This window comes from Manis javanica, chromosome 11, assembly GCF_040802235.1.
Source record: "Manis javanica isolate MJ-LG chromosome 11, MJ_LKY, whole genome shotgun sequence".
Lineage (NCBI taxonomy): Eukaryota > Metazoa > Chordata > Mammalia > Pholidota > Manidae > Manis > Manis javanica.
The window spans coordinates 102,537,033-102,562,221 of record NC_133166.1 but is presented as its reverse complement, the minus strand read 5'-3'; the positions used below and the strand labels follow the sequence as shown (position 1 = coordinate 102,562,221).

The following is a 25,189-nucleotide window of genomic DNA, read 5'->3' as shown; positions in this document are numbered from 1 at the left end:
CAGCGCTGCACTGGGAAAGGGTTTATCCTGGCAGGTCCTTGAAGAGCATTCGGCTGGCATTCCTCACCCAGTTTTTTTGCTCTCTGAATAAACTCCCCACTGAACTTGGACTTCCCCTGTGGAATTGCCAGACATGACAGTGAAGGCACTCATCAGCAAATTCAAGTTGCGTTTTTCACTATAACCTAATGAATTGCATTTTGATTGTAGATGTTTATCCCCTGGAGCTTTGTGGTCTGCCTGAGTCGCCTGGGCCTGTTGCAAACAAGGTCTCTGAGTTGCAAAGTAAGACCCCCGCCCTGAGTTGTGGAAAGGTCTCAGGAAAAACCTGGTCACCATGTAAGGCTCTGCAGGAGGGCCAGAGGGCTCTCCTCCCCAACCGCCTGGCTTCTCTAGTGGCTTTTCCATCCGCAGAGAACCGTGGCTGGGCGGGGAGGCCGAGCAGGCCAGGGGTCCTTTAGTGGGGGGGAGATCTTTGCCTGTGGTGGGCCTGTTTGAAGCTGCTACCAATCAAGGGCCTACCTGCTTGATGGACACAACAGTGACCAGTCAGGGATCAGGAAAGTGGACAGACACTGCAGGCCAGGCCAGGAGGGTGGTTCAGAACCCAGCCAAGGGGCTCTGAAACATCATCGCATCCCTTCCCCAGCTGGCCGGGCAGGCCACGTGGTCAGTCCTGCTCCGAGGGTGGAGTGCCCTGAGCGCCCAGGTCACAGCAGCCTGGAGCTGGCATTCTCATCACGAGGAGAAAACAGTGAACGTAGGGAGGACATGGGGCTGGCTGGGCCCTCAGCTCCAAAGGCAGAGCTGGACACTTCCACCTGGAAATGGTTTGGGCCTCTTGGACTGGGAAAATCCTGGCCGGCAGTGTCTGTTTATCAGGGAAGTTGAATCAGACTCAGAACCTGTCTCCTAAAAAGCTCTTCTGTTTCTAGAATTCCGTGAGTCAAGCCAGCCCTGGGTGCCTTCCTCTTTTCTGGGGAATTCCTTTGGGGCAGGGGGACAGTGGGGGAAGGCTGACCCTTCCAGGAAACTGAAACCTGAAATCAGTTTTTGCCCATTTATGGACTTGAAGTCCCCTCCCCCAACCTAGGATGACTCATATTCCCAGTTTGACCTAAATGCCCCCAGAGGGGAAAGGGTGACTTTGAGAAGGTGGGATTAGCTCAGGGAGAGGGCTGGGGGCTGGACAGAGAAGGGATGAGGGCTGAAAAGCTTGGGGAATTCCTTTGCTTAGCAACTGTTGGGGGAGGATTTTCCAGCCAAAAGGAGGCAGAATGAGAGAAAGAAGGAGGCTTCTGTTCCGGAGAGAAGCTGCGCGCCCAGGTGGCTTTTCCTATAGAGAATTTCCTCTACAGAGGCAGCCGCTCCTGACACGTAGGTTAAGGGCCTCAGCTGGAGTAAGTTCTCAAACTCTGGCGTGTTTAGAACCACTTGCCAGGCTTGTTAGAAGGCAGATGGCGCCGCCCTCAGCGGTTCTGCTCAGGGGCCCCAGTGGTCTGAAAGCAGGAAGTCCTGAAACTGAGGAAGAGCCCTGGGAACAGGGAGCCGGCTTTTTCTCCCAGCCTTGGTTGGACAAGGCAACTCCCATTCCCTCTGCCTGTGTCCCTGGCCCAAGCGTCACATCCCCCAGTGTTCTTACAGAATCTGTGAAAGCCTTTGAGGCTGTGCAGTCATGAAGCTCAGAGCCGCAGGGTCTCCAGGAGTTGTTAGCACAGCAGTCTCATCGCACCGATAGGAAAATGGAGTCTCTGGAAGGTTCAACAGGTCAAAGGACCACTTTCCCCCAACTTTCCCTCCCAGCCCTAAGGGAAGTCTTTCTCAGGAGGAGAAGGCTGAGCACCACCCACCTCCTCCACGTTGAAGCTTTCACAAGCGGTGATCAGCTACGGAAATACCCGCTTTCCTATTCAATAAAATTCTAGAATCCTTCCAACTCAGCGACTTCAGGAATCATCTAGTCTGGTTTTTCACCCGAAGCAGAAATTCCTTCTAGGAACAACACCCAAATCTGTCTCCAATGCACATCTCTTTCCTGAATTCCAGACTCCTTATACCTCTTCTTAACTCCACTCGAGGTCTAAGGGCTCCCTCGCTTTCCCTCTCCCCTGACAACCCTTCCTCATCTCAGCTAAGGAACTGTCCATCCTCCAAGTCCTTCAGGCCAAAAGTCATGGAGTTGAACCCTACCCTCACCCCAGAAGCTATTCTCAACAAGCAGCTAGTGGGATTTTTAAAAATCCTAAGATCATGCCACTCCCTTCTCTCAAAACCTCCCACTTGTTCCCCAGTTTACTCAGAATCAAGGCTATAGCCTGTGTAATTGCTCACAAGGCCCTGTGGTATCAACCCCTGACTCCCTTTACCTCTTCTGGTCAGATATCTGCTACTCTGTCTTTCACTCACTCTGCCTGGGCTGCTCCCCATTCCCGGTCTTTGTATTGGCTGTTCCTTCCACCTGGAACACCGTTCCCAAATATTCACATGATAACTCCCAGCCCTCCTTTAGGTCCTTGCACAAATGCCACCTTGTCAATGAGCCTTTCTCTGATCTCCCCTATTTAAAATGTTATTCCCAATCCCCTCCATCCCTGCACTCCATCCCCATTCTCCTAATCCTTATGACCTGTTCATGTATCATTTACTTATTTATTATACCCATTCTTTTGTCTCTCTCCACAAGAATGGAAGCCCCGTGAAGGTAGAGGTTTTTGTCAGTTTTGTTCACAAATGTAAGCCCACAGCCTAGAACAATGTAGAGATGGTCCCTGATTTAAGATATTTCAACCTATGAGTTTTCTACCTTATGATAGTGTGAAAGTGATACACATTCAGTAGAAAATATATTTCAAATTTTGGAGGTGGGTCTTTTCCTAGGCTAGCGATATGCAACCCGATCCACCTCCCAGCCCTACACGCGGGGCAGGTGCAGCAAGCCAGCCACCGCTCCTGGTCAGCCACGCGGTCACGGGGAAACACCCGACACACAACCATTCCATTTTTCACTCTCAGTACAGGAGTCAATATAAGAGATTCAACACTTTATTATAAAACAAGGCTTTGTGTCAGATGACTCTGCCCAACTGCAGGCTAATGGGAGTGTTCTGGGCACGTTTAAGGTAGGCCAGGCTAAGCTGTGATGTGGGGTAGGTTAGGTGCAGTAAATGCATTTTCAACTTAGGATATTTGTAATTTATCGTAGGGTTATCAGGACACACCACCACTGTAAATCTGTACACTGTAGATGCTCAGTAAATAAGAACTTATTGAAGGAATTCATGAATATGCATTACGCAGGTGATGGCCTCCTCAAGCTGAATCCTGCATCTCAGTACCCCCGTTCGTGGGTCTTGGTCCTGCTCTCTGAGCCATGAGCCCACAAGTCTGTTCCCTTTTTCAGGAGACTGGCCCTGTCATGTTTTATATGGTTCCCCCGCTAGTCTCCTCTTCTGCTTAAAATGCCCAGGCTGTTCAGCCACCCTTGTCCTGGGCCCATCCCAGTCCTCCAGATATGCTCTGGCTGTCAGTCAGCCTTGAGATTCTGACTCACAGCTGGAAAGAGAAGCCTAGCGGGGGTGGGGCGGGAGAGGGGGCACTGTGCCTTGCTGGGGACTGCTGCTCCCATGCACCTGAATCATTGGTTCCCCTTCATGTGGGCCCACCAGGAGGGCCCACAGCAGACCAGCCCCAATGAAGGGGGCGGAGGGAGAAGAGAAGGGGTTGTCTGGTGGGGACAGGCTAACCAGCCACAGGGGTTTCCCTCCCTCCACAGAGAGGAGCCTCAGGACAAGCCAGGGAGGGGGTTTCCACTCAGGCACAGCCCCAGGGAAGGAGGGAGGATGAGGAGAGGATTCTGACGGAGAAGTTTGTGCTCTTGGTCTCAGAATGCCCTCTCCTGTGTCCCAAGGTTGCTCCTGGTTGTTGTCTGGGTTATTCACATTCCGGAAGCGCTGAGCTGGCACTAAATATTCCTAGGGCTCCAGCCTTATCCCCCAGGGCCCAGGAGTCATCTATACGAACTTGCTTTTTGGAATGTTTTTGCCATGAAGCATCCTGGCAGGTTAGGGGAAGCACGAAGCAGTGTGGGGTCCATAGCGTAAGCCTAGGTCTCTTTGGGACCTGGGTAACAGACATTCTCTTCCACCCAGATTCCCCTTCCCCAGTAGGCTACCCCCATGCCCACCCCATCCCTGAGCCTCTGGCTTAGAAGAGGTTAAGCAGACAGACCACAAAGAGGACAAAGATCTCAGGACCAAACACCCTTGTGTTCCCTCTTCTTCCCAGAAATTCCATCCCCTAGGCTGCCCCATCATGCCCCCCACGCACCCCCCTCACTTGTGCTTCTCCTGCCCCCGCTCACCCTTGTTCCCAGCTCCCTACTGGGGCTTGTGGAGATGGGGGGAAGGTATTTCAGGCAGGCGGAATTGCCATATTCCTTATGCCTGGAAAAGAGGCTGGCATCCTGTAGCAGACGCTCCAGGAGTCCTGGTAGTTGCATTCGCTCATACTTCAGCTAACTCTCCAAAGCCAATCCAGTGGAGGTGATTAGCTAGCCCCCCACCCCGGCCCCCCACCCTGCCACCAACCTCCATCTGGCATACCACAGATCTGGATGTGAATTCTGGTTTTCCCACTTGCTAGCTAGGCAAGCTACTTAACATTCTTGAGTCTTTAATTTCTTCTGTAACACGGGAATGATAAAAACTGTACCAAATAAGGCTGTCATCGGCATTAAAGAACAAAGACCTGATACACAGGCTCTTAATAAATGGTAGCCCCTATTACTATCTCTTAAGTTGCAGTTCTTTTCCTGTTATCCAAATTCCCCTTCAGCATCATCTGAACTGATAACCGTTTCACTATTGAATTTTACTTATTTTTATGCATGCTATCTTGCCATCCAGTCTGCAACCTCTTTGAAGCTGAGATCCTATGCGTTGCACCAAGGACAGAGCGATTACCTCTGTCTTCCACAGAGGCTTGATTCCCGAGCTGAATGAATAGATGAGCACAGCCCACTCCGCAGCTCTATGCTTATGGAGGGGAAAGACCCTCCCTTATATTTTCCTGGTGTCTACCCAGAGTCGACCCCAGAGCTCCAGCACTCAGTAGGGCCCTAAAGACATCAGGCCAAAACACCCCATTGTAGGATAAGCAATTTTTTGCTCTCTCGTCCCAACCCCATAGTTGCCTCTCCAGACTCAGCAACTTTGCCAGCTTCCCAGATGCAGGGCCGGGGAGGGAGGGTCCAGATGCTGTACCCAGGCAGGCACCGTCGGGGGCAGGAGGAGGGGTGTGCAGCGGAGCGCAGAGCTGGAGCGGGGCCTGCGAGCACCAGCTGCAGGACGGCGTGGGGGAGGGCGCCCGCGAGAAGCTGGAGCCAGCCGGCTGCCTGCCTGCTCTTTGTCCTCCTCCTCCCTTTCATCCGGGCCCTCGGAGCCTGGGAGTTTCTCAATGGAGCAGGCGTGAGGGGAATGCTCTGCAGGGGGCTGAGAAGGACGGCCTCCGAGGGGGGCATTCCAAGCATTCTTCACTGCCTCGAGTCTGGCGGAGGTGTAGGGGGTGCTGGCAAGCAGGGAGCAGCCGACCAACACAGGCAGAAAGAGGATTTCTTGGGAAGGAGAGAATAAAGGCAGTGGGGCGTGGGGTGGGGGTGTCTTCAAGCAGCGGGGAACAAAGCAGGATGGGGGAGGGGTGGGAGACGCGGGAGAGGAGGCGGGGGCGGGGCTGTTTATGCCAAACCCAGTTCTGCCTTTAGTGCTGAAGGCCAGAGCTGCAAATTGGGACTCTCAGCCCAGGGCTCTCCTGCCTGTGGCTTAACAGGGCTGAAGTGCTGATGAAGGTATAACGGGCGAGCCTTTTGGAGCTAAGAGCTGGGATTTTGTTGTATGTTTTTATTAAGCAGGTTCTCTGTTCGCCACCAGTGACAACGCACAGGGAGGGTGTGTTGGGAGAAGGCTCCACCTTCCCAAATAGGACAACAGAGGCTATTTTCTAATCACCCGTCTTGTTTTTGATAGAGTGGTTCTTTCTGGCTACAGAGAAAGGGAAGAGGGAAGGACCCAGAGACCCTCTCAGGGCAGTGCGATGGGACATGCAGGTTCCATTGCCCCACCACTAGTAGGGAATCATTGCAAAAATACCTTTCTGTACGCAAAACCTACATGTCATAGTGGATTTCCCCAGAATACAGTGTTCACATTATTGAAAATAGCAAGATTCACTTTTTTAAAAACACAGAGCTGAAAACTAAAAAATAAATAATGACATTCGAGGGTCCTGAAGGCCCAGAGAAATAGACATATCCGTTCTCAGTAGCAGGAGCAGCTTGGAGGCTGGAGAAGTTCAGAGTCTGAGGTCTAAGGTGAGGTCCAGGGGCATCTGGACCCTTGAGATGAAGTCCAATAGCATCCTGAGCCTTTTCAAGTCTTTTAGATTCATAGCAGCGGCTCCAGGAGGCTTGCGCCGGGTTTGGAGGATGGGAAAGGGGAGAGAACCTTTGAGGAAATAGAGGTTGTGTTCTCTTACCACTAGGATAAATGGGAGGGTCCACTCTAGAAGACTGTTCCCAGGATTCCCCGGGCACATTAGGGGATGCCACCTCTCACTGTTTGTGGTTAGTGGAGACCAGAAAGCACATGTGGACAGAGTCCATCCCCACCTTGCCAAGAGGCACTACACACACCACGTACTCATAGCAGTGAAGGACATGGGCACTTCCCCATACAGGGTTCTTTCCAGAGCTGTGGTCCTACCACGGGCCCAAGAAGCAGGCAGTTTGGACTCGGCCACAGGCCTTCCCCTCTGCTTCTCTGCTCTCTCTGCCCACTATCTGTTTGGTTCAACAGGGCTGAAGACACCGAACCCTAGAGACACTCCACTTGCGCCTTCCCACATCAAGCCCTCTCCAGGGCTCAACTGCACACCATCTCAGCCTTTCAGGCTAGGGTGCTGGTCCTGGGAGGCAGGGGAGAAGGCACTCTCCCCCAGGGTGCAGCCAGCTGCATCGTAGAGCCTGCCCGGAGTGGGGCTAGTGCTTCCCCCTCAGCTGAGCTTCGAGCAGGCCCCCAGTGCCTGGCGGTAGGCCTCTGTCACCTCCTGGCAGTCTGTCAGGGAAAAGCAGCTATCCCCCAGGGGGTCCTGCCACCAGCCCCTCAGGCCCCTGCTCCCAGGGCCCTCCGCGGGGGGCTCCTCAAGCCCCATGAGGTTGTCCACAGACACGCAGCCCCGGAGCGGGGGCTCAGAAAGCCGTTCGGGCAAGTCCAGCTGGTCAAAGGACTCGTTGGACAGGATGCTGTCCTCACTCACAGCCCCCGAGGGGCGGCTGGCCCTGGCTGCAGGGCAAGGTGAGGCCAGCTCGTCCAAGGAGCCAAAGGTGGACAGGGCCGCGAGCTCCGGGGCCGCGCGGGAGAACTTGCCGTTGTGCTTGAGGATACCTTTGCGGTGCAACAGCAGCCCCGAGGCTTGAGGGGGCTTCTCCACGGACTCCCCGCTCACAAACACATCTCCGGCATCCAGGAGCTCCCCAGACTCGCTGGGCTCAGGGGAAGAGTAATAGCCAGACTCCCGCTGCCGAGGTGGCTTGAGGATGCCCTTCCTGGGCAGCACGGGGGCAGCCTCGGGGCCCTCCTGTGCCTGCTCTGAGGAGGTCGACGCCTTCTTGAGAATGCTCTTTGGCAGCCTGAGGGTGCCCCTCCCAGGGCGAGGGGGTGTGTCATCAGCTGGGTCCCCCTGGAGAGGCTGCGCCATGTCATTCTCTTTGCGTGACTTCTTGAGTGAATGCTGGCGCTCCAGGCCGGGGCTGGTGCCCCCACCCCCCAGGGTGTGCTGCCTGAAGAAGCTGCGCACCTTGGCCCCGTTCTCCAGGAGGGGGCGGGAGGACCGCCGGAGCCAGTCAGCCATGGAGGCCCAGCCAGAGTCGCTGCCAGGGTGCCCGCTCTCGTGCAGGGCCTCCTGCTCCCCCACACGGGTGATGTAGCCCCAGTTGACCCACCAGTGACTGGCCACATCCTCCAGGGTAGCTCGGCGGGTGGGGTTCACCATTAACAGCCACCGGATCAGGCCACAGGCGTCTGGAAGACAAGACAGGGGGCTTTAGATTGGCAGCCACGAGAATGGTCATCTCCGCATGCCCCCCTCACTGTCTTACCCCTATTTGTGCGAAGACACTGCTCACACCTGTGTCACTTCTGGCCACTCCCACCTAGGACTCTGTAAATGCCACATGCCACAGCCCGGTCCACCTCCCCACTGCCTCCAGATCTTCTGGAAGCTGCCAACTTTCTCTTCCGTCCCACGACCCCTCAGGACTATAGCGCCATCATTAGCTTTGCTGCGTTAGTGTACAACTCTTCCTTCCTTGGAGGTCACGGACAGCAGCGGCAGAGTGGAAGGCACCCTAATCTACATGTTACTGCTGCCACTACTAATTCCAGCCTCAGCAATCAGTGACACTCAGCGCCTGGATGGGAACACCCACACCTCTCACTCACCAGAGGGTTTAGGTGGCTCCCGGTAGGCCCCATCGCTGATCTGTTTCACCAACGTCTTATGGTCCTGCCCGTCAAAGGGCATGGTGCCATGCACCAGGATGTACAGGAGAACGCCCAGGGACCAGCTGTCCACCTGAGAGAAGCAGATGATCAGCAAGGATGCCCAGGTGCCACAGGCTCAAGGGCTTCCCGACTTGCCTTCAATGCCACAGAACAAAAGGGTACATGTGGGAGAGGTCAGAGGCCAGCGCACCTGGGGACCACCTCCCACCAGTCCCCAGGAGCAAAGGGGTGATGCTGCAAAAGGGACTGAGGCCCACAGAGAGAGGTGGTGTTAATCGCCACCCTTGGGAGGGGCAGCCACAAACAGGAGCAGTGACCAGGCCATACCTCTGGGCCAGGGAGGTGCCAGGAAAGGTAATGGGCATTAGGAAGGGGAGGGGCACAGAATGGCCTGGGGGTCAGGAGACTTAAGTTCTTGTCCCAGTTTGGCCAGCCCTGGCTAGAGACCCGGCAAATCACTCCTTTTGTGGGGAAGGGGCTGAGTTTTGTGCTCTGAAAAAGGGAATAACAAGAAAACTAGCCCACCTATCTCCCAGGATCTAAAGTCACAGTAAATGGGGGAGGCAGGCTGGTGGTGGAGGGCGGACACTCACCTCTGGGCCCGTGTAGGGCTTCCCGTTGACGATTTCGGGTGAGGCATAGAGGGGGCTCCCGCAGAATGTCTGCAGGAACTTCCCTTGGTGGTAGAGGTTGGAGAGGCCAAAGTCAGCAATCTGCAGGATCAGGTCAAACATGCACAGGAGGTCACGCCAAGGCCCGGTTGTTCTGCCTCTCTCAGCCCACCCTTCTCCAGGTCTTGGGGCAACCTGGGCTCCAGCAGCAGGTAAAGATGCCCATGACCTCTACCCCACACTGGCCACTGCCAACATAGCTCAGGCCCTGCAAGAGCCCAGAGGACGTCGTGTTGATGAGGGATGCCCAGGCAGAGTGTGTGGGGGCTCCAGGTCCTCAGGTTCCCCCGGCCCCTCTGCTCATGCACCATGTGGCCCCAGGATGCTCCTGCCTACATACATCCCCCTGATCCAGCAAGTCCCCTACCCTGGAAAAGCCTTCTTTCGCCCTGAGATTAACTTCTCCCATGATGCCCTACTATTCCCAAAGGGTCACCATCACCCCAGCTCCCCAGTTCTGCCCCTGCTACTGTCATGCCAATATACTCCCCGCGCTGACTTCCTTCTGTCCCCATCCCTCCTGCGGCTCCTAGTACAGGTGTGACCCACAGGGACTCAGTGGATCCCGACCGACTGAGGGTCTACCAGAGGGAGGGGGAGAGCCACCTTCCCACGGCAAGGCCACAGCCCCGTTACTCATTAAACACGCAAGACTTGGGCTGCCTTTTCTAGCAAAGGGCTCTTCTCTCTGCCCACATTTGGGCAGGACTGTGGTGGCAGGAACCTGGAGTCAGCCCAGGATAGCTGAGAAGCAACAGTGAGGCCAAAATAAAGATCGGGGCTGCAGTTACCACCCCAGAAAGGGACTCTCCCTTTGGGATGTCCTGCGCCATCCGACACCGAGGGCTCAAGAGGCCCGACGCCATCTTCTTGCTCCCAGGAGAGACCCTTTCCCCAGAGAGGCTCAAGCCAGTGTCTTTGCTGCTCCTGGCCTCTCACCCCTAGCAGAGGGTCATGTGTGCCCAGGGTGGGGAGGGGCTGTTTATGAAACTCTGGCTCCTTCGTTTATGGTTTTATTGGCCTCTTATCAAGTAGTTACCAATTGAAGCCCATAAAGAGGCAGATGATAGGTATAGATGAGAAAGTTCGTGCCTGTCCGGGTTGTGCAGGTTTATTGGCTCTGGCTTCCCTGCCCTTGATCAGCATCAAAGAGAGCCCCACCTGCTTTCTGGGAATTGGCTTGGTAAGGGGAATGAACTCAGAGCCAGGGCACCTCAGGGCATGGGTCAGGGGCCACTCGAGAAGGGACTATGTGGTGGGTTCAGGGAGATTTAGAGGCGCATCCAATGGCAGAGTCAGAGCGCCTCCCCAGGCACCTGCAGGGCCAGCCCCCCCCATCTCCGCCTTACAGCCCTACGATCTGAGCGTATCCTGCCAACAGGAACCTAGATTTAACTACTTGGCACTGGCATTCTGCAGCTGCAGGAAGGTGGTGCTGGAGTGCTCGGTCTGCGAGGAAACGTGTCGGAGGGCTGCTTAAACGCAGCAGACTGAAGCGCACATGCCCCGTGCGCGTGCACACAGACTGGGCAGGGCTCAGTCCACTGCTCTCTGGCCCTTCCAGTCTCAAGGCTGTGCGCAAAAGCTGACCCTATATCTAGACATCTGTCAGCCTTGTGACATCAAGAGCACAGCTCAGGGAGTCAGGCCCAGGCTTATCCACATGCTAGCCATGGGACCTTGTGCAAGTCACCCCTTATCTTAAGGCCTCAGTTTTCCATCCACAAAATGCGGCACCAGAGAGAATGATGGCCGAGGTCCCTACTGGTATAAGTCTGAGATTTGCTCCACTCCTTCTGGAACCCCCTAAGGGCTTAGAGAGAAATGCTTGGCTAGGGAGAGTGCAGACAGGCTGCGGTGGGAGGCTCCGGAAATAACAAGTGGGCTCACCTTGATATTCCCATTGGCATCTAAGAGGATGTTCTCCAGCTTGAGATCCCGATGCACAACCCTGTTCTGGAAGATGGAGGGAGAAGGAGCGTCAGGGGAAGGTCACCAGGGAGGGAAGGACATGAGGGTCTAGCATGAAAGTGGGATAGTAAACACGAAGTGGGTGGACTCGGCCTGAGCATAGGTAGGCTGGGGATACCCATCTTTACTGGCAAACAGCGCAACAAATCACAGGCCTTCCACCCCTAGCCAAGAGGCTTGAAGCCAGAGACACCAACATTCCCTAGGCTGAGTGTGTTCAAAATCAAATCTGGTTTCTGCTTCTGTTTCCCTGTGTCATCCTGGATAAGTCACAGGTGCAAACCAGCCCTGGAGCCCCAGGGACCCCCAAAGAACACGGCTGGGGCAGGTGGGTGCCCACCTGGTGGCAGTAGTGCACGGCGGAGACGATCTGCCGGAAGAAATGCCGGGCATCATGCTCGCTGAGCGGCTGCTGCTCGCTGACGTAGTCATACAGGTCACCCCGGCTGGCGTACTCCATGACGATCACAATCTTGCTGCTGTTCTCGAACACTGGACAGAGCAAGGGGGGAATGTCAGGCCCCTCCAGTGTGCGCTGCTGGGGTCATATACTCACTCCTCCCTGGCCCCAAACCAGACAGGACCGCCCTCCAGGGATATCTGCTATTGGGCAGCAAGGTGGCCAGGAGCGGCAGAAGGGCGTTCAAAGCCTTCAACATCCTCCTGCAGGGGAGAGTTAAGGTCAAGGGAACTGGCTCACTCTTCCTCTCCTTGGAAGTTTGGGCTTTTGAGGATTTTTAAGACTACGCTGCAAATTCCCAGGAAGGCAGAGAAACATCAATAGATGAGAATGAAAAGTCAGGCTCTGGGGTTCAGGATCTGGTACTATTTTGCCTTGTGACCTTGGGCATATCTCTTTAGCTACATCAGTAAGAACGCAGGTTTGGGTTTGGGACTGGCTAGCTGGGTGACCCTGGCAAGTTAATCAGCCAGGGTGTCCTAGTTTCCTCATTTGAAGAGAAGGGTAATAATGGTTACCTCACAGGGCTGGAGTAAGAAATGGATAAAAGTCATTGACAGCTTGGGCTAGCTGAGCAAGTTAGCATAGGGTTTGACATATAAGCAATCACTCAATAAATGGCACCTACTGTTATATTTACTATTAGCATTCTCATGCATAAACTTAAAAAATAATGCCCATAATAATGCCTGCCTTGAGGATCAGGAGAGGAATAAAAGTATATGAAAGTGGTTTGTGAACTATACAGGACCACAGAGAGCTGAGATATTCATTACCCTCACATCTTGGAATCCTGTCCACAGTATCCAGGCCAGCGCCTTGTACACAGAAGCAATCAACAAATATTTGGTAGTTACGTGACTGGCCAGGCTCTTGGCAGTCAGCTTGCCCCAGCTGGCACATCACCCTGTGTAGGAAAGGCCTTCCTGCCCCCTCTAGCACTGTTCTAGCTCCAGCCCCCTGGAAAGGTAGGGAAGGACCGGTTCACCAAACTGGCCCTTCAGCTGGGTGTGTCAGAACATGCACGTCCATGACATTGCGTCTTTGTGTCAAACGGGTCCTAGGAGTTTGGCTTGCTCTGCCAGCCTCAGAGTTACTGCTGTTTAGTCTGTGAGAAGTTGCTGAGGGAGGAGGCTTCTCCCAAGACGAGTCATGGCTCCCGGGCAATGACTCGGAGGACTGCTTTTTCCCAGGCAAACGTGAGCGAATGGCCCTCATGGGGTCCCAGTCCCCTGGGGGTGCCTCACTGAGACTCCACCCCTCTAGTTCTCCATTCCTGTGCAGGGGTGCATGAAATCTTCATGTCATGAAATTGGGGGTCAGGAGCCAGCCAGTGCACATTCTGGAGAACAGCTAGGTTAGAGGTCTGTTCCCAAGACTGGAGCTTCCCCCTAGTTCATGAGTCTTAAAGTCTGTGGGCAGATGGGCATGGGTCTGCAGGAGCCCTGCCAGACACGCAGTCACCGTGATTACGTCTACTGAATCTGCAGGTGCAGGAGAAGCCACACCCTGAGCCTCCAAACTCAGTCCCCAGACCTGACTGGAGATGTGGGTGTGGGGGAGAAAACACAGACACACACACACACACACACACACACACACACACACACACACACACACACACACACACACACACGCACACGCACAGACTCTGCCCAATCACAAGCTCAGCCTGGCTTAACCAATACTGCCACCTGCCCACTCTTCCCTGGGGGAAATACACGGAGATACAATTAGCCTTCTCAGCCACCTGCCTGGGCTCCTCATGGGACAGGCTCAGACCATGGGGCCATGTCAGTGACTCCCTAGTCTTGCTCTGAACAGAACCCAAGACAGGAGGCTTCTCTCTTACTTCCCACCAGAAATATCCAGACAGAAGGCAAAGCCATAGGCTTGCTCCTTGTTTTCCAACTCCTTGGTAATTATGTAAAAGCTGGAAGCAGACAGATGTGTGTGTGGGAGTGTGCCCCCCGTCTCCCGCATCACCATCACTTGCTCACTGTGTCGTCTAGGTCACAGGGGAACAGGGCAGCTGGAGCGGAGAACCAGCGCCCAAGTCAGAGCAGGAGGCAGCCGAGAGAGACAAGGGGGCGAGGCAGTAGCCGGCGCTGTGGAGGGAATGATGCCGAGTTCAGGTCAAACACTAGGAGGCCTGGCTCGTGGGATGTACTGTAAGACTAATAACACACACCTGACACAAGCTCAGGCCTAGGGATGTTCCCCCAGGTTGCCAAGGATCTCACTGGGTTGGGGAGGTGGTGTTCAAGCATGGAAAATGTAACAGTAACAAGAGAAGAGCCTATGATCCCTTGATTTCTTTTTTAAGAGCTAAGCACCTGGTGCTGCTGAATTGGATCTTTGCAACCACCCTGTGATGTAGGTGGTGGGATTATTCTGGCTTACAAATGAGGCACTGAGGCCCACCCAGAGATTAAATAAATTAGTTATCCAAAGTCATGCAACTGGGTTCAGATGCAGCTTTTGCCTAACTCTAAAGCCTGGGTCTTTTATACTCCTTTGTGTCGTCTGTTCTGACACACACACACACACACACACTCTCTCTCTCTCTCTCTCTCTCACTCTCTCTCCCTCTCTTTCTTCTCTCTCTCTCTCCCCCCCGCCAGCTTCAAATACGCTGCTTCTGTACCTTCATGGATGGCAATGATGTGTGGGTGGCTGAGCGATGACATGATCTCAATCTCTCGCCGAATGTGCATCAGATCTTGCTCATCTTTAATTTTGTCTTTCCGGATTGACTTGATGGCCACCTGGGAACAGAGAGAATGCAAGAGAGTGAGGAGAAAGGTCTGGCAGGTAAAGGTGAACCTGGGGACACTCTGGGAGTTCTGACCATGCTCTGCTGGCTGTTACTACAAGCAAGGTAACAACCTATTCATAAGGCTGATGCTTTATGGGTTACAAAGCATCCCCTCAGCACACCGTGAGGACAGGATTGGGCCTGTTTTGCTCACCGCTGGATCCCTGATGCCTAGCATACTGCCCCCCACACGGCAGGCCCTGAACAACCATTTGTTGTCTTAGTAAATAAACTAGGCTTCACAACAACCCTGGGAGGTAGGTACAGATCATCCCTATTTACAGGTGTGAGGAAAGTGGTACCCAGAGAGTTTAAATGACCTGCTCAGTCATACAGTCACGAACTGCACAAATGTGGATGACCATAAAAACAGGCTAAATGGAATAGGCAGGCACACAAGGGCAAATGTACCATTGTATTTATATGAGGTACCCAGAATAGGCAAATGCATAGGGCAGAGAGCAGAACAGAGGTTGCCAGGGGTGGGGAAGTGGGGACATGGGGAGTTACTGTTTAATGGGTACAGAGCTTCTGTTCAGGGTGACAAAAACATTCTGGATGGTAAATTTTGTTAGGTGTATTTTACCACAAAAAAAACTGAAAAAAACACCAGTCTCTTCAGTGTAGCTAAGGAAGGTCCCTCCTCTAGCAACAGACAAACAAAGAGACAGTTACAGAAAGTCCTGGGCTTTGCTATCTTGTCCCCAAATGTGAAAATACCATAGAAGGATTAACCCTTCAGGCTGGTGTGTGCAGGGGGTGCAAGAAGGGTGGGTGGGGCAAGAGGAAATGGAGAAACAACCGTCAGCACGTAGGTTAAGCAAAGCTCTCAGAGAGCAGGCGCCTCCGTGCATGTGGGTGTAAGACACTGCTGGGGAGTCAGGGGACCCCCGATCTCAGAGTCTGTTTTCTTCTTTGTGAAACAAACAGGCTGACTAAAGTGCTGGGGGGCTCTCCTGCTCCGACCTGTGAGACGGCCATCCAAAGGCAACCGGCCCCTGGCAGGCACTGGGTGCTGGGCAGGGGCGGGGCCGGGCGTCACAGGGCTGGTGAGTTCCTGACAAGTCCCGTCCGAGGGCAGAAATGGTAAATACAAGACTTCCTCTTCAGCGGGGGAGGGTAAGTCATGAAAAATCTGAGGCCACAGACTGAGGTAAACAGCTCCTCATTCTGTTTCCCAGGAGGGTTTGCTCCCCTCAAGGCACAAAAGGAGACAGAGAGAAGGACGGCACGGCTCGCGGAGAGGGGCCGCTAATCCAGCCTCGCACAGGGCTCTGGCGGCGGACAATGGCTTCCGCTCGCAGGGGCAGCGGGCGTGCAGGCCTGTGCTCCCCTTGGGACAGGAATGCGGAACCGCCGTAATCCGTCAGAGAGCTGCTCACAATGCCAGTGGCCCGGTCACCCCGGCAACGGGCCAGGGATGGCGTGCCCTCCGCCCCGCTCCTCCCCTGGAGCTGCAGCTGTGAAAGAGGGGACGCCCGGCTCTCCGGCCCTCCCTGCGCAGGGCAGGGAGGACAATGGCAGCAGGAGGGACGGTCACCATCGGGCCTCCAGCCCAGGGATGCCGGAGAGGCCCGCATGCTGCAGCTGCAGGGGACAAGCTGCACCCCAGGGGCTCTCCTCAGGCCGCCACCCCCTCTGCTCCAAACCACTCCAGTGAGTGAAACAGAAAAATCACAGCTTTGCGATGGGCAGTGGGTGGGGCGGGGAAGAGGGGGCTGTGAGGATTCAGCCTGGAGCGCCGCTCCTGTACGCCTCCCTCTCCATACCCCCCCACCACCACCAAGGGGAGATTTTATGGGCAATTCTTTCCTAAAATTCTTTGTTTTAAAAATCAAACAATAGATAAAAGGCTATCAGCTCTTCAGATGAAGGGCCACAAACATGATACCAATGGGCAGTTACAAAATAAATCATACATAAATCACAAACCTAGAAAATGAAACAAATTATCTGACAGCTTAAGATACACACAGGCAAAAACTAGGCACATCTTGGATGTACAAGTGTGTACACAATGAGGTAAATCTCCACAGCCTTAGGGGGAAGAGGTCAAAAGAAGACAAAGTGTAAAAGAAATGAACTATCAAAAAATAATAATAAAGGGGTCTGGGGTGGTGCTAGGAGGAGTCCCCGCATGGGAAGCGGTTATACAAATTGTATCCTGAGATGCATTTCTTTCAATTCTGGAAGCCTATCATTCTAAATCTGAATTGTTAATACTCAATGAACAATTTCCCCTTCCTGTAAGCTCTGTTATCCCATTATCTACTTTGGGACCCCCCCACTTATCTATCTAAGTCCCAGGAGACCATGGCTTGGCTGGCACTCCCCAGGAAGGAACCAAATTTTATCACTGTGCCTCCATCAGTTCTCAAGCAGGTACCAGACAAGAAGAGTGATGTGTCACTGCCCCGGTGGGGGTGGGCCACCACCTCCCAACCTATCCCAGCCCCCGGGGACAGGCCCTCAGCCATTTGCTAGTTAGCCTGTCAGAGTAATGAGAGCAACAGCTCAGGCCTAGAAGGTGCTCGGAATACAGACAGCATTCAACAATTGTGTACTGGTGAACACACATCACAAATAAATATTTATTGGCTAAGTCATCAGGCTGAACCTTGACTGATAAGGCCAGTGCCCAGATAAGATTTTCTGCCCTTTTTTCCAGGCATGGGTGGAAAGTCAGCCTTTTGAGGACCTTTGTTCTCATCTGCAAGATAGCAGGCAACCATTCCAGAATACAAATACATTGACTAGAGCCAAGAAGGAAGGTAACGCTGGATGGGTCACCCAGATGAGGATGGCCACGTGCCTGGGGACAATCCTCATTCGTTCTGGAATAATTGTTAGTAATGCCCCTCTGACTCTCCAAAGCATCCCAGTTTAGATCATATTCTATGGCCGCCCTTCTCAGAGAGGGCAGGAAATCCAGGCACAACAATCATATGATAATGTAACTGTGAACACCAGCTGCTCAGTGGGGTGGGCGGCATGAGCCTAGGCACCTCACCCTCATTTGCCCTGTGGAGCTCTGCAACTCAAGACAGGTGATCACTTAAGTGATCTCGTTAACTGGCCTGGCTAGTTTTAATGTCCTCATCTGAAAAATGAAAGGGCCTTCATTTTCCAAACATCTGCTGAATAACTACTGTGTGCCTGGTACTATGCTAGGTGTTGGGGATTTAGACAAAAATTGGACAGTCTGCGCACCAAGCCTCTCAGTCCAGCTGGAGGATGGCAAGTAAACTAATTCCTGCCTTGTGTGGTGAATGTGACAGTTGAGGTCCCTGCCTGTCCAGGGGCTCCAGGGGCACTGTGGAGAGCTTTCTTTTTTTTTTTTGAGAGGGCATCTCTCATATTTATTGATCAAATGGTTAACAACAATAAAATTCTGTATAGGGGACTCAATGCACAATCATTAATCCACCCCAAGCCTAATTCTCAACAGTCTCCAATCTTCTGAAGCATAACGAACAAGTTCTTCCATGGTTAACAAATTCTTACATAGTGAATAAGTTCTTACATGGTGAACAGTGCAAGGGCAGTCATCACAGAGACTTTCGGTTTTGATCACTCATTATGAACTCTAATGAATATTCATTTGATTTTTATACTTGATTTATATGTGAATCCCACATTTCTCCCTTATTATTATTATTATTATTATTTTTAATAAAATGCTGAAGTGGTAGGTAGATGCAAGATAAAGGTAGAAAACCTTTAGTTTAGTGCTGTAAGAGGGCAAGTGTAGATGATCGGGTGTGTGCCTGTAGACTAAGTGTTAATCCAAGCTAGACAAGGGCAGCAAGACATCCACTGATGCAGAAGATTTGCGGAGAGCTTTCTTTGCCTGGAGGAGCAGGAAAACCACCTCGGGAAGAAAAATCCTTTGGATCTTGAAGGATGAGTGGGGTTTGCCAAGCCAAGGTGGGGGAGGTTAGGGAGGGGCACGAAGGGTATTCAGGCAGAAAGTTTTGAGCAAAGGCCAGAAAGGCAACACGACTTAGCCCAGGAGGATCTCTAAGCCCCATTCCAAACTCAAGCATTCTCTGCTGAGCTTTTTCTGAAATGGGTCACCTGACACTAGTTTGGGAAGGTGCTAGTCAAGGACTATTACATGGATCTATTCAGAGGCCCCATGCGGTATCTATGTTCTCCTGATTGAGCAAAATTCCTATTGATACTGGCCCAGTGATTTTCTTGCCCCTGCAGCCCTACATGCTGAAAAGGCCGCAGAATTGATCCCCTACCCCATCTGGAAATAGCAAACACTGAAGTCCAGGAAGGTGACCGACACATCAAGGAGAATCAGCATCCAAGAGGAGGGGTGTTGCCTGGAGGTGTGGCCATCTCAGAAGACAAAAGTTCCTGCAGGTGCCCTGCCCTGCCTCCAGCTTTCTGCTTCCCACCTGGATAGGGAGTGCTCCCCCACCCAGCCCTGGGCCCGCCGTGCAGGACCGCCACGGGCCTCCATACCACTTATGGATATACACAAACAAGCCTGAGAGACCGGTGGTGGGGCTTAATTGGTTAAACACCCCAGGGACTCAGACAAAGAATGATCTGGATTCAGGAGGATTGCAGAAAGGTTTCAGAAAAAGAGTATCTAGAGATGCTGGTTCTCGGTGTCAGGAGAGAGGGTGCAAGCTGGGCATCTCTGGACAGAGCTATCACCAGGAGTTAGCGCCAAGGTCCTTGACTCCTCTCTGGCCTTTCACAGAACAGCTGCCGTCTGGAAGGAGGAGCAAGGAGCTGGAGTGTGACCCATTTAGATAACAGAGTTGAGGCTGGGCAGAGTGGGGGCTGGCCTGGGGGAGGCTCACTACCCCACCAAGCTGCCAGGGAACCAGGCAGGGAGTAGAAATATGCTCCAGGCATGAGGGGAGTCAGAGCCACCTCCCCTAAACCTCATGCTGTGCCCATCCCCTCCTTGCCACCCTCCTGCCCACTCTGCCAGGTTGCCGGGAAGGCGCTTCCCTGCCCGCCCTCTTGTGTGGTTTGGCCAGAGCCCAAGGACAAGAGTCGCCTGCAGCCTGAGCCTCCCTCTCTGCTGCTGAGCAGGGAGGGCAGGAGTTGCTGGGAGGCAGCGACATGCAGAAGCGCCCTACGGCAGCCAGACAGGCCAGAGCCCTTCTCTGGAACAGGGGCGAGAGGAGAGAGCTGGACTTTGAACAAAGCAGAGTCCAGAGTGGTTTAGGTCAAAGAAGCTCAGCATACCCCATTCTCTTGCTCAGAGTTGTACAGACCCAGGATGGGGACTCCTCAGGAGAGGACAGGGTCTCATCAAAGCCTGCCTTGCTGGAATAATAACACTATGTGTGTGTCAGCTACTGTGCTGAGCACTTTACATATTTTACTTAATCCTATGAGGGCCCCACAAAGTAGGAATTATTATAAACCCCACTTTACAGATGAGGAAACAGATACAGAGAGGTCACAAAGCTGGTAAGCAAGAGGGTTGGGATTTGAACCCTTGCAGTCCGACTCTGAGCTGAACAGCCTCTCTGAGGAGGTAAAAACCAGGAATGCAGCATAGTTCACCCTCCCAGGATCCAACCCGTGCGGGGGTGGGGGTTCTTCCCAGTGACTACTACCACACCCCCAACCCAGAGCCAGCTGTTGGATGACAAAGCACACCCAGGTAAAGACCCTCTCAGCTCAACGTCCAGTCCAAAGCAGCAGCGCTCAGCCAGAGCCTGGGGCGGCCAAGTCAGGAGCCCACATTGCAGGCACGCCATGAACCAGACACAGGACAGGTCATATCCCTTTTCTGGGCCTCAATTTCTCCATCTATCAATGAAGGAATTGACCATCTCAATCATTTTCAAACATGTTGAAATCCCACGTAGCGATCCAATGTATAAAAGCGACGAAGCACCCCTGCCCAGATCACTATGCATGTGGACTCCCCTCTGGCTCCTCACGGCACCCCTTGGAGGTAAGACCGTCATGCAGATCACCCCAAAGGCTTCGGTGGGCTCCACCAACCCAGGGACCCCCGCAGGTGCTTTTCTCTTTAGGGGGAGGGGTGGTAAGGGAGCTGGGAGAGTCACAGGAGGAAATGTCATTTGGATAGCAGGCATGTACTCAGAGACCAGAAGATCCAGGCCAAATATTTGTTTTTCCTTGGTGCCCTCCTGGAGTAGCCATTAGTCCTGCCCACTGACTCCTCCCTCCGAACAATCCCATCTGGCCCCTGCTAATCTCACCCAGGTAGGCTGGGAAAGGGAAATGTGCTAGAAAGGTGAAGAGAAGAGGGGGATGGGAGCCACCTAACGGGCTGTCCTCTGAATCTAGCCCCTTCCAGTGATCTTGGTCCATTTTGAGGGAGGTCGTGGGCTGCTCCCATGCCCCTTCCGCCCAGTGAAGATCGTGAGGCACCAGCTCTGTCTCTCCTCAGGGAGGACAGCGAAGAGGCAGGCATGGGGTGGCTTGGGGACGAGAACTCTCCAAACTGAGAAACCAGTAATGCAGCAGGCAGCCGCTTTCCAAAGATGAGACCCTGAGCAAGTTCCCAGCAGAAGTACTGGGTAGTCCGTGAATCAGGGAGGCTAAAGCAGAGCAGGTCCCATTCCTGCTGATCTTGGCTCCTTGCTCACAAAAAGAGGCATGAGGCCAGGGAGCACCTTCTGAATTCTCCCTGTTCTGATGTAATAAGGAGTTGGAATCCCTGCCTACAGCCACTGAGGTTTGAAAACGGAAAGCTGGGTTTATCTCATTCCAGAATCCATGAGATCCTTTCTTTCTTTCTCCCCCTTTCTTCCTCTGTCTCTCTCCCTCCCTCCCTCTCTCACACACACAAGCACACAGGCAGGTACACGCACCCACGTTTGCATGCAGTGACCCAGGTCAAGAGCCTGATGGGATCTCTGAACTTCAATCTCAGTTTCCCAGCTTCTGGGCCACCCTAGTCCTCTCAACCCAGTCTGCCCCTCCAAACAAGAGGGACGAGCCACAAGCAGCTATTGTCCAGAGAAGCCCTTGACAAAGCCTGGGTCCAGCAGTCTCAAGCCTGACGCCTCACCAGGCCCTCATACTTTATAGAAAGAGAAAGAAAAGGAAAGCCAGAAGTTCATGATTGCCCAATAGCTATAACCTGGCAGCAGGCAACTGGGGACGGTGCCAGGTATTAGCAGGAAAAACATACTCGGTCCTATTGATGGGGCCATAATCCACCCCCTTTCTCCAGCATCCACTTTCCTTCACCAATGAAATGACTTCTTGAATTTCAAATCAGTTACTGGCTGCAAAAGCAAACATTCTGGGAAGGCAACTGCTACCATAGCCAGTAAGGCAAACCCTGTGTGACCCTCTGCCTGCTGGCCCCCACCCCACCAGCGAGCACCAAACTGGATTTGGCAAAACAATCCCTAGACCACCTGCCCTAAAAGGCTTGTTAAAATGTAGGTTATCTGGACCCATCCTAGACATTCAGAATAAAATCCTGAGTGTGCACCCAGAGAATAAGTATTTTAAACAAACACCCTAGGTGGTTTGTATGCACAGTAAACCCACATTTGAGAGCCACTGCTAACTAACTTTTGGCAAACTTGCCATCCTGTCAGGGCTGGCCTTTCCAGATACAAATATCAGTTCTCACTGTGGGTTCTCTATGTTGGGAACAATTTAAATTCACATTTGTATCTCATTCAATTCTCACAGCAGCTTGTGAGGGAGGCTGTGTTTTCTTTTTGCAGAAGGGGAACTGAGTGTACAGATAAAGTGAAGTGCTCAAGGTTGCACAGATTACTACTACTATTACTACTGCGGCTCACACACACACATATAAGATTAACTGGACATACTTCTGAAAAGGCCCCCAGGCCAAATGGGTCTTGGGGCACTGTGGACCTTGCAACCAGAGCCCTATTCACATTTTCCAGAATAAAAAACCCATCATAAAGAAACTTTGAGTCAGTTATAGCGCCGGAAAAGACCAGTGTGTCAAGCCCACCTCTCCACCCTGAGCAGATCTGCAGGGTACGCTGGGCTGCCACATTGTAACAACTGACCCGAGGTACTGGACACCTCCAACATTCCGTGCACCACGCACGCAAGCACTAAACCCCTACGAAAATCAGCGCCTTCTACTTCCTCTTTCCGTTCCACTCGATTGGAATGTCTGTTCCAAGCAAAATTCAACTTGAGTCCCATCTTCTTTAGGGAGCCTTCTCATACCACCACAGGACGCTGTTCGTCCTCTATGCACCCCGCGCCAACGGCCCGCCTCACTTACTTGACAGTCACCACATGCTGACTAGTGTTGGGTGTTGGAGGGTTCTCGGGTCCACCGTCCCGACGGTCATGGGCAGATGTACCTGCGATGGAATCCCCCAACACCACCACACACACGCAGCCTTAGCGAGGTAAAGACTGCCGGCTGGCCGCCCCACGGGGCAAGGCGCCAGCCCCCGGCCCACCTCCCACTACTCAGCGCGGGCCGCCAAGCCCCGAGCCGGCCTGCCCGGCGCCGCGAGAGGGAGCCGCACTCACCAAGCGTCCCGAGCTCTCCCGCGCCTTCTTCACCTTCCCGTAGGTGCCCTTGCCCAGGGTCTCCAGGAACTCGTAGCGGTGCCGCAGGTTGTGCTTGTGATGGTGCCGCTTCACCGCCTGCTTCTTCATCAGGGGCTTGGGCGACTTGATGAGCCCATCGGACAGGGGCCGGGCGAGCCCCGCGGCCAGGGCGGCGGCGGCCGAGGGAGCCGGGCCGGGGCGCCGAGGTAAAGCCAAGGACTCCATGGTGAGAAGGGGCGCGAGGGCGGAGGGGGAACGGGCTGCGCGGCGAGAGCTAGCGGCCGGGGCGCACGTCCCGCGTCGGGCGGGGAGTCCACCGCCGCACTAGAACGCGCTGCCCGCCGCCGCATTCCGAGATGTAATAAACGCTCCGAGCCGGAGGCCCGGGTCACGCCCCTCCCCGCGCCGATTGGTCTGTTCTCCGTCTGCGCGCGACTAGGGTCGCCCGCATTGGCTCGTCCGCGCCTCCGGCCCCGCCTCCTCCCTTTGGCGTGGTTAGGAAAGGTGTCAAAGAAGCCCCTCCCACCTGTGCCCCCACTCCACCCCCGCACGCGGGTAGGGACAGGCCTGGGGAATAGGGGACGCCGACAAGAGTCCGCTTGGCGGATGGTACTACTGGGGTCTGGAACCTTCGAGGAGCCTTAGAACTGCTCTTGCCTCTGAGTAGCGCTCGGTTCTGGTTAGAGCAACCTGTTAATTTTCCGAGTGTGCGCTGTTTTCAGAAAGGGGCAACGTGACAGTGCTAGAAGTCACCAAAGTATTTCTAAAGCCTGAGTAATTTGCTCCTCTCAAGTCAAAATCTATAAAGTCACTCGACCACCTCTTGAAGACCATAAGGAGAAAGGGGGGATGGAATGGTGGGGGGCAGACTCCAGCCAAGTGGGAGGGCTTGTGGAAAGCTGTTCAACCATTCTGAGTTCACCTGTCTTCACTTAGGGCAACCTTAACGGGACCCCAGAAATGAAGTTCTAAAAAATTCATCAAAGAAGGCTTCCAGGGTTGAGCTGGTCCCTCAAGACGTGGTGGAATTTATGAAGTATTGAAAGGAATGGAGAAAGCCAAAGAAAACCATTCATTCAATAAAAAATGTTTATGCTCCTATTATTTAACTTGTATCCCTAAAGCAGTAAATAGCTGCCCACTCAAGGTTTTCCTCTGTGTGGTTTAGGGGCCAGGAGGACTGGTGGTAGGTCTTAAGGTTTGGCTTGGCTTTTAAGGCCTGGAGCTCTGAGTCCAGAATCCCCATTGTGTGTGATTTGGAGTGAAATGAGAATGTCCAGAGGCTCCCTTCCTCCCTCGAAGTGTGGCATGTAAAATCAAGGGAAAAGGAACATTTTCCTTGAGTATTCCTGATAACCCAATCCTGTGAAGTGGGTATTATTCTGCTTAAGGCCACTCAACTAGTGGGAAACTGGCAGAGCTGGGATTCAGACCCCCCCAGAAGGATGGTGACTCCAGTTGTGTATTCAGGGCATGCTAATGGTCTAGAAGGACTAGATCCCCAGAAGATGAATTTTTTATTTAGTGTCTGCCCACTTTCCTTTGATCCCTTCTAGTGTGAATTAGGGATTGAGAATGTTTCTTTTGTGGCTGGAGAGGATCTACTTATGCAGGAAAACAGCTCCACTTCCCCAAATCCGGGGTGGGGGGGGCCACAGGAGGTGATAGTCCGATTGGCCTTCTTCCCTCTTCTGACCTCCTCTCTTGCTCTGAGTTATCTATGAAAATAGAATAAGGTCCAGGTAACAGCTCCCTTGACCTGCTATTTCCTTTGTCCCCTGAGATATGCATCCATACTTGGGGTCCCAGGTAACTGGGGCCATCCAGATGGATTAGGGCTTTTAAGAGGAAGCGTGGGTAACATAAAAGCACTGGGCTGAGTGTTGGGTGACTTGAGTCGTAGTCCTGACTGATACCAACTAGTTCTGTGGCCTTTTACCAATCACTTATTCATTCTACAAATACTGGTGCCCAGTAGGTGCTGGGCCTATGGATATGGTCTCTGTCCTCAGAGAATTCTCAGTCTAGTGAGAAATAAACAAGCAAATCCTAGGCAGAGGAAGATGTGTCTGTGATGAGGTAAGAACAGATGACCTCGGGTATATAACAAGAGGGAGCCTCTAGCCCAGACAGGAGGAGTGTCTGGTCAGGGGCAGCTTCCTGCCAACAGGGCCTTTTAAGCTGAGACCTGAGAGACGTG

The 25,189-nt window shown here is 53.3% G+C and overlaps 1 protein-coding gene across 2 annotated transcripts; it reads right to left on the bottom strand.

The window, feature by feature from the left end:
- Positions 1-5,879: 5,879 nt before the first annotated feature.
- Positions 5,880-23,361, bottom strand: NUAK2 (NUAK family kinase 2). 2 transcript variants are annotated; one of them, XM_017663637.3, is made up of 7 exons: positions 22,969-23,361; positions 14,305-14,425; positions 11,538-11,689; positions 11,117-11,182; positions 9,149-9,268; positions 8,493-8,625; positions 5,880-8,072 (listed from the first exon to the last, which is right to left on the bottom strand). In XM_017663637.3, exons 1-7 carry the CDS (start codon positions 23,212-23,214, stop codon positions 7,045-7,047), a joined length of 1,866 nt encoding a protein of 621 aa, XP_017519126.3. In that variant the 5' UTR covers positions 23,215-23,361; the 3' UTR covers positions 5,880-7,044. The 2 variants fall into 2 exon arrangements, with proteins under 2 accessions (XP_017519126.3, XP_073073169.1); XM_073217068.1 differs by lacking the exon at positions 22,969-23,361 and adding an exon at positions 22,712-22,879.
- Between the last annotated feature and the right edge of the window lie 1,828 nt (positions 23,362-25,189).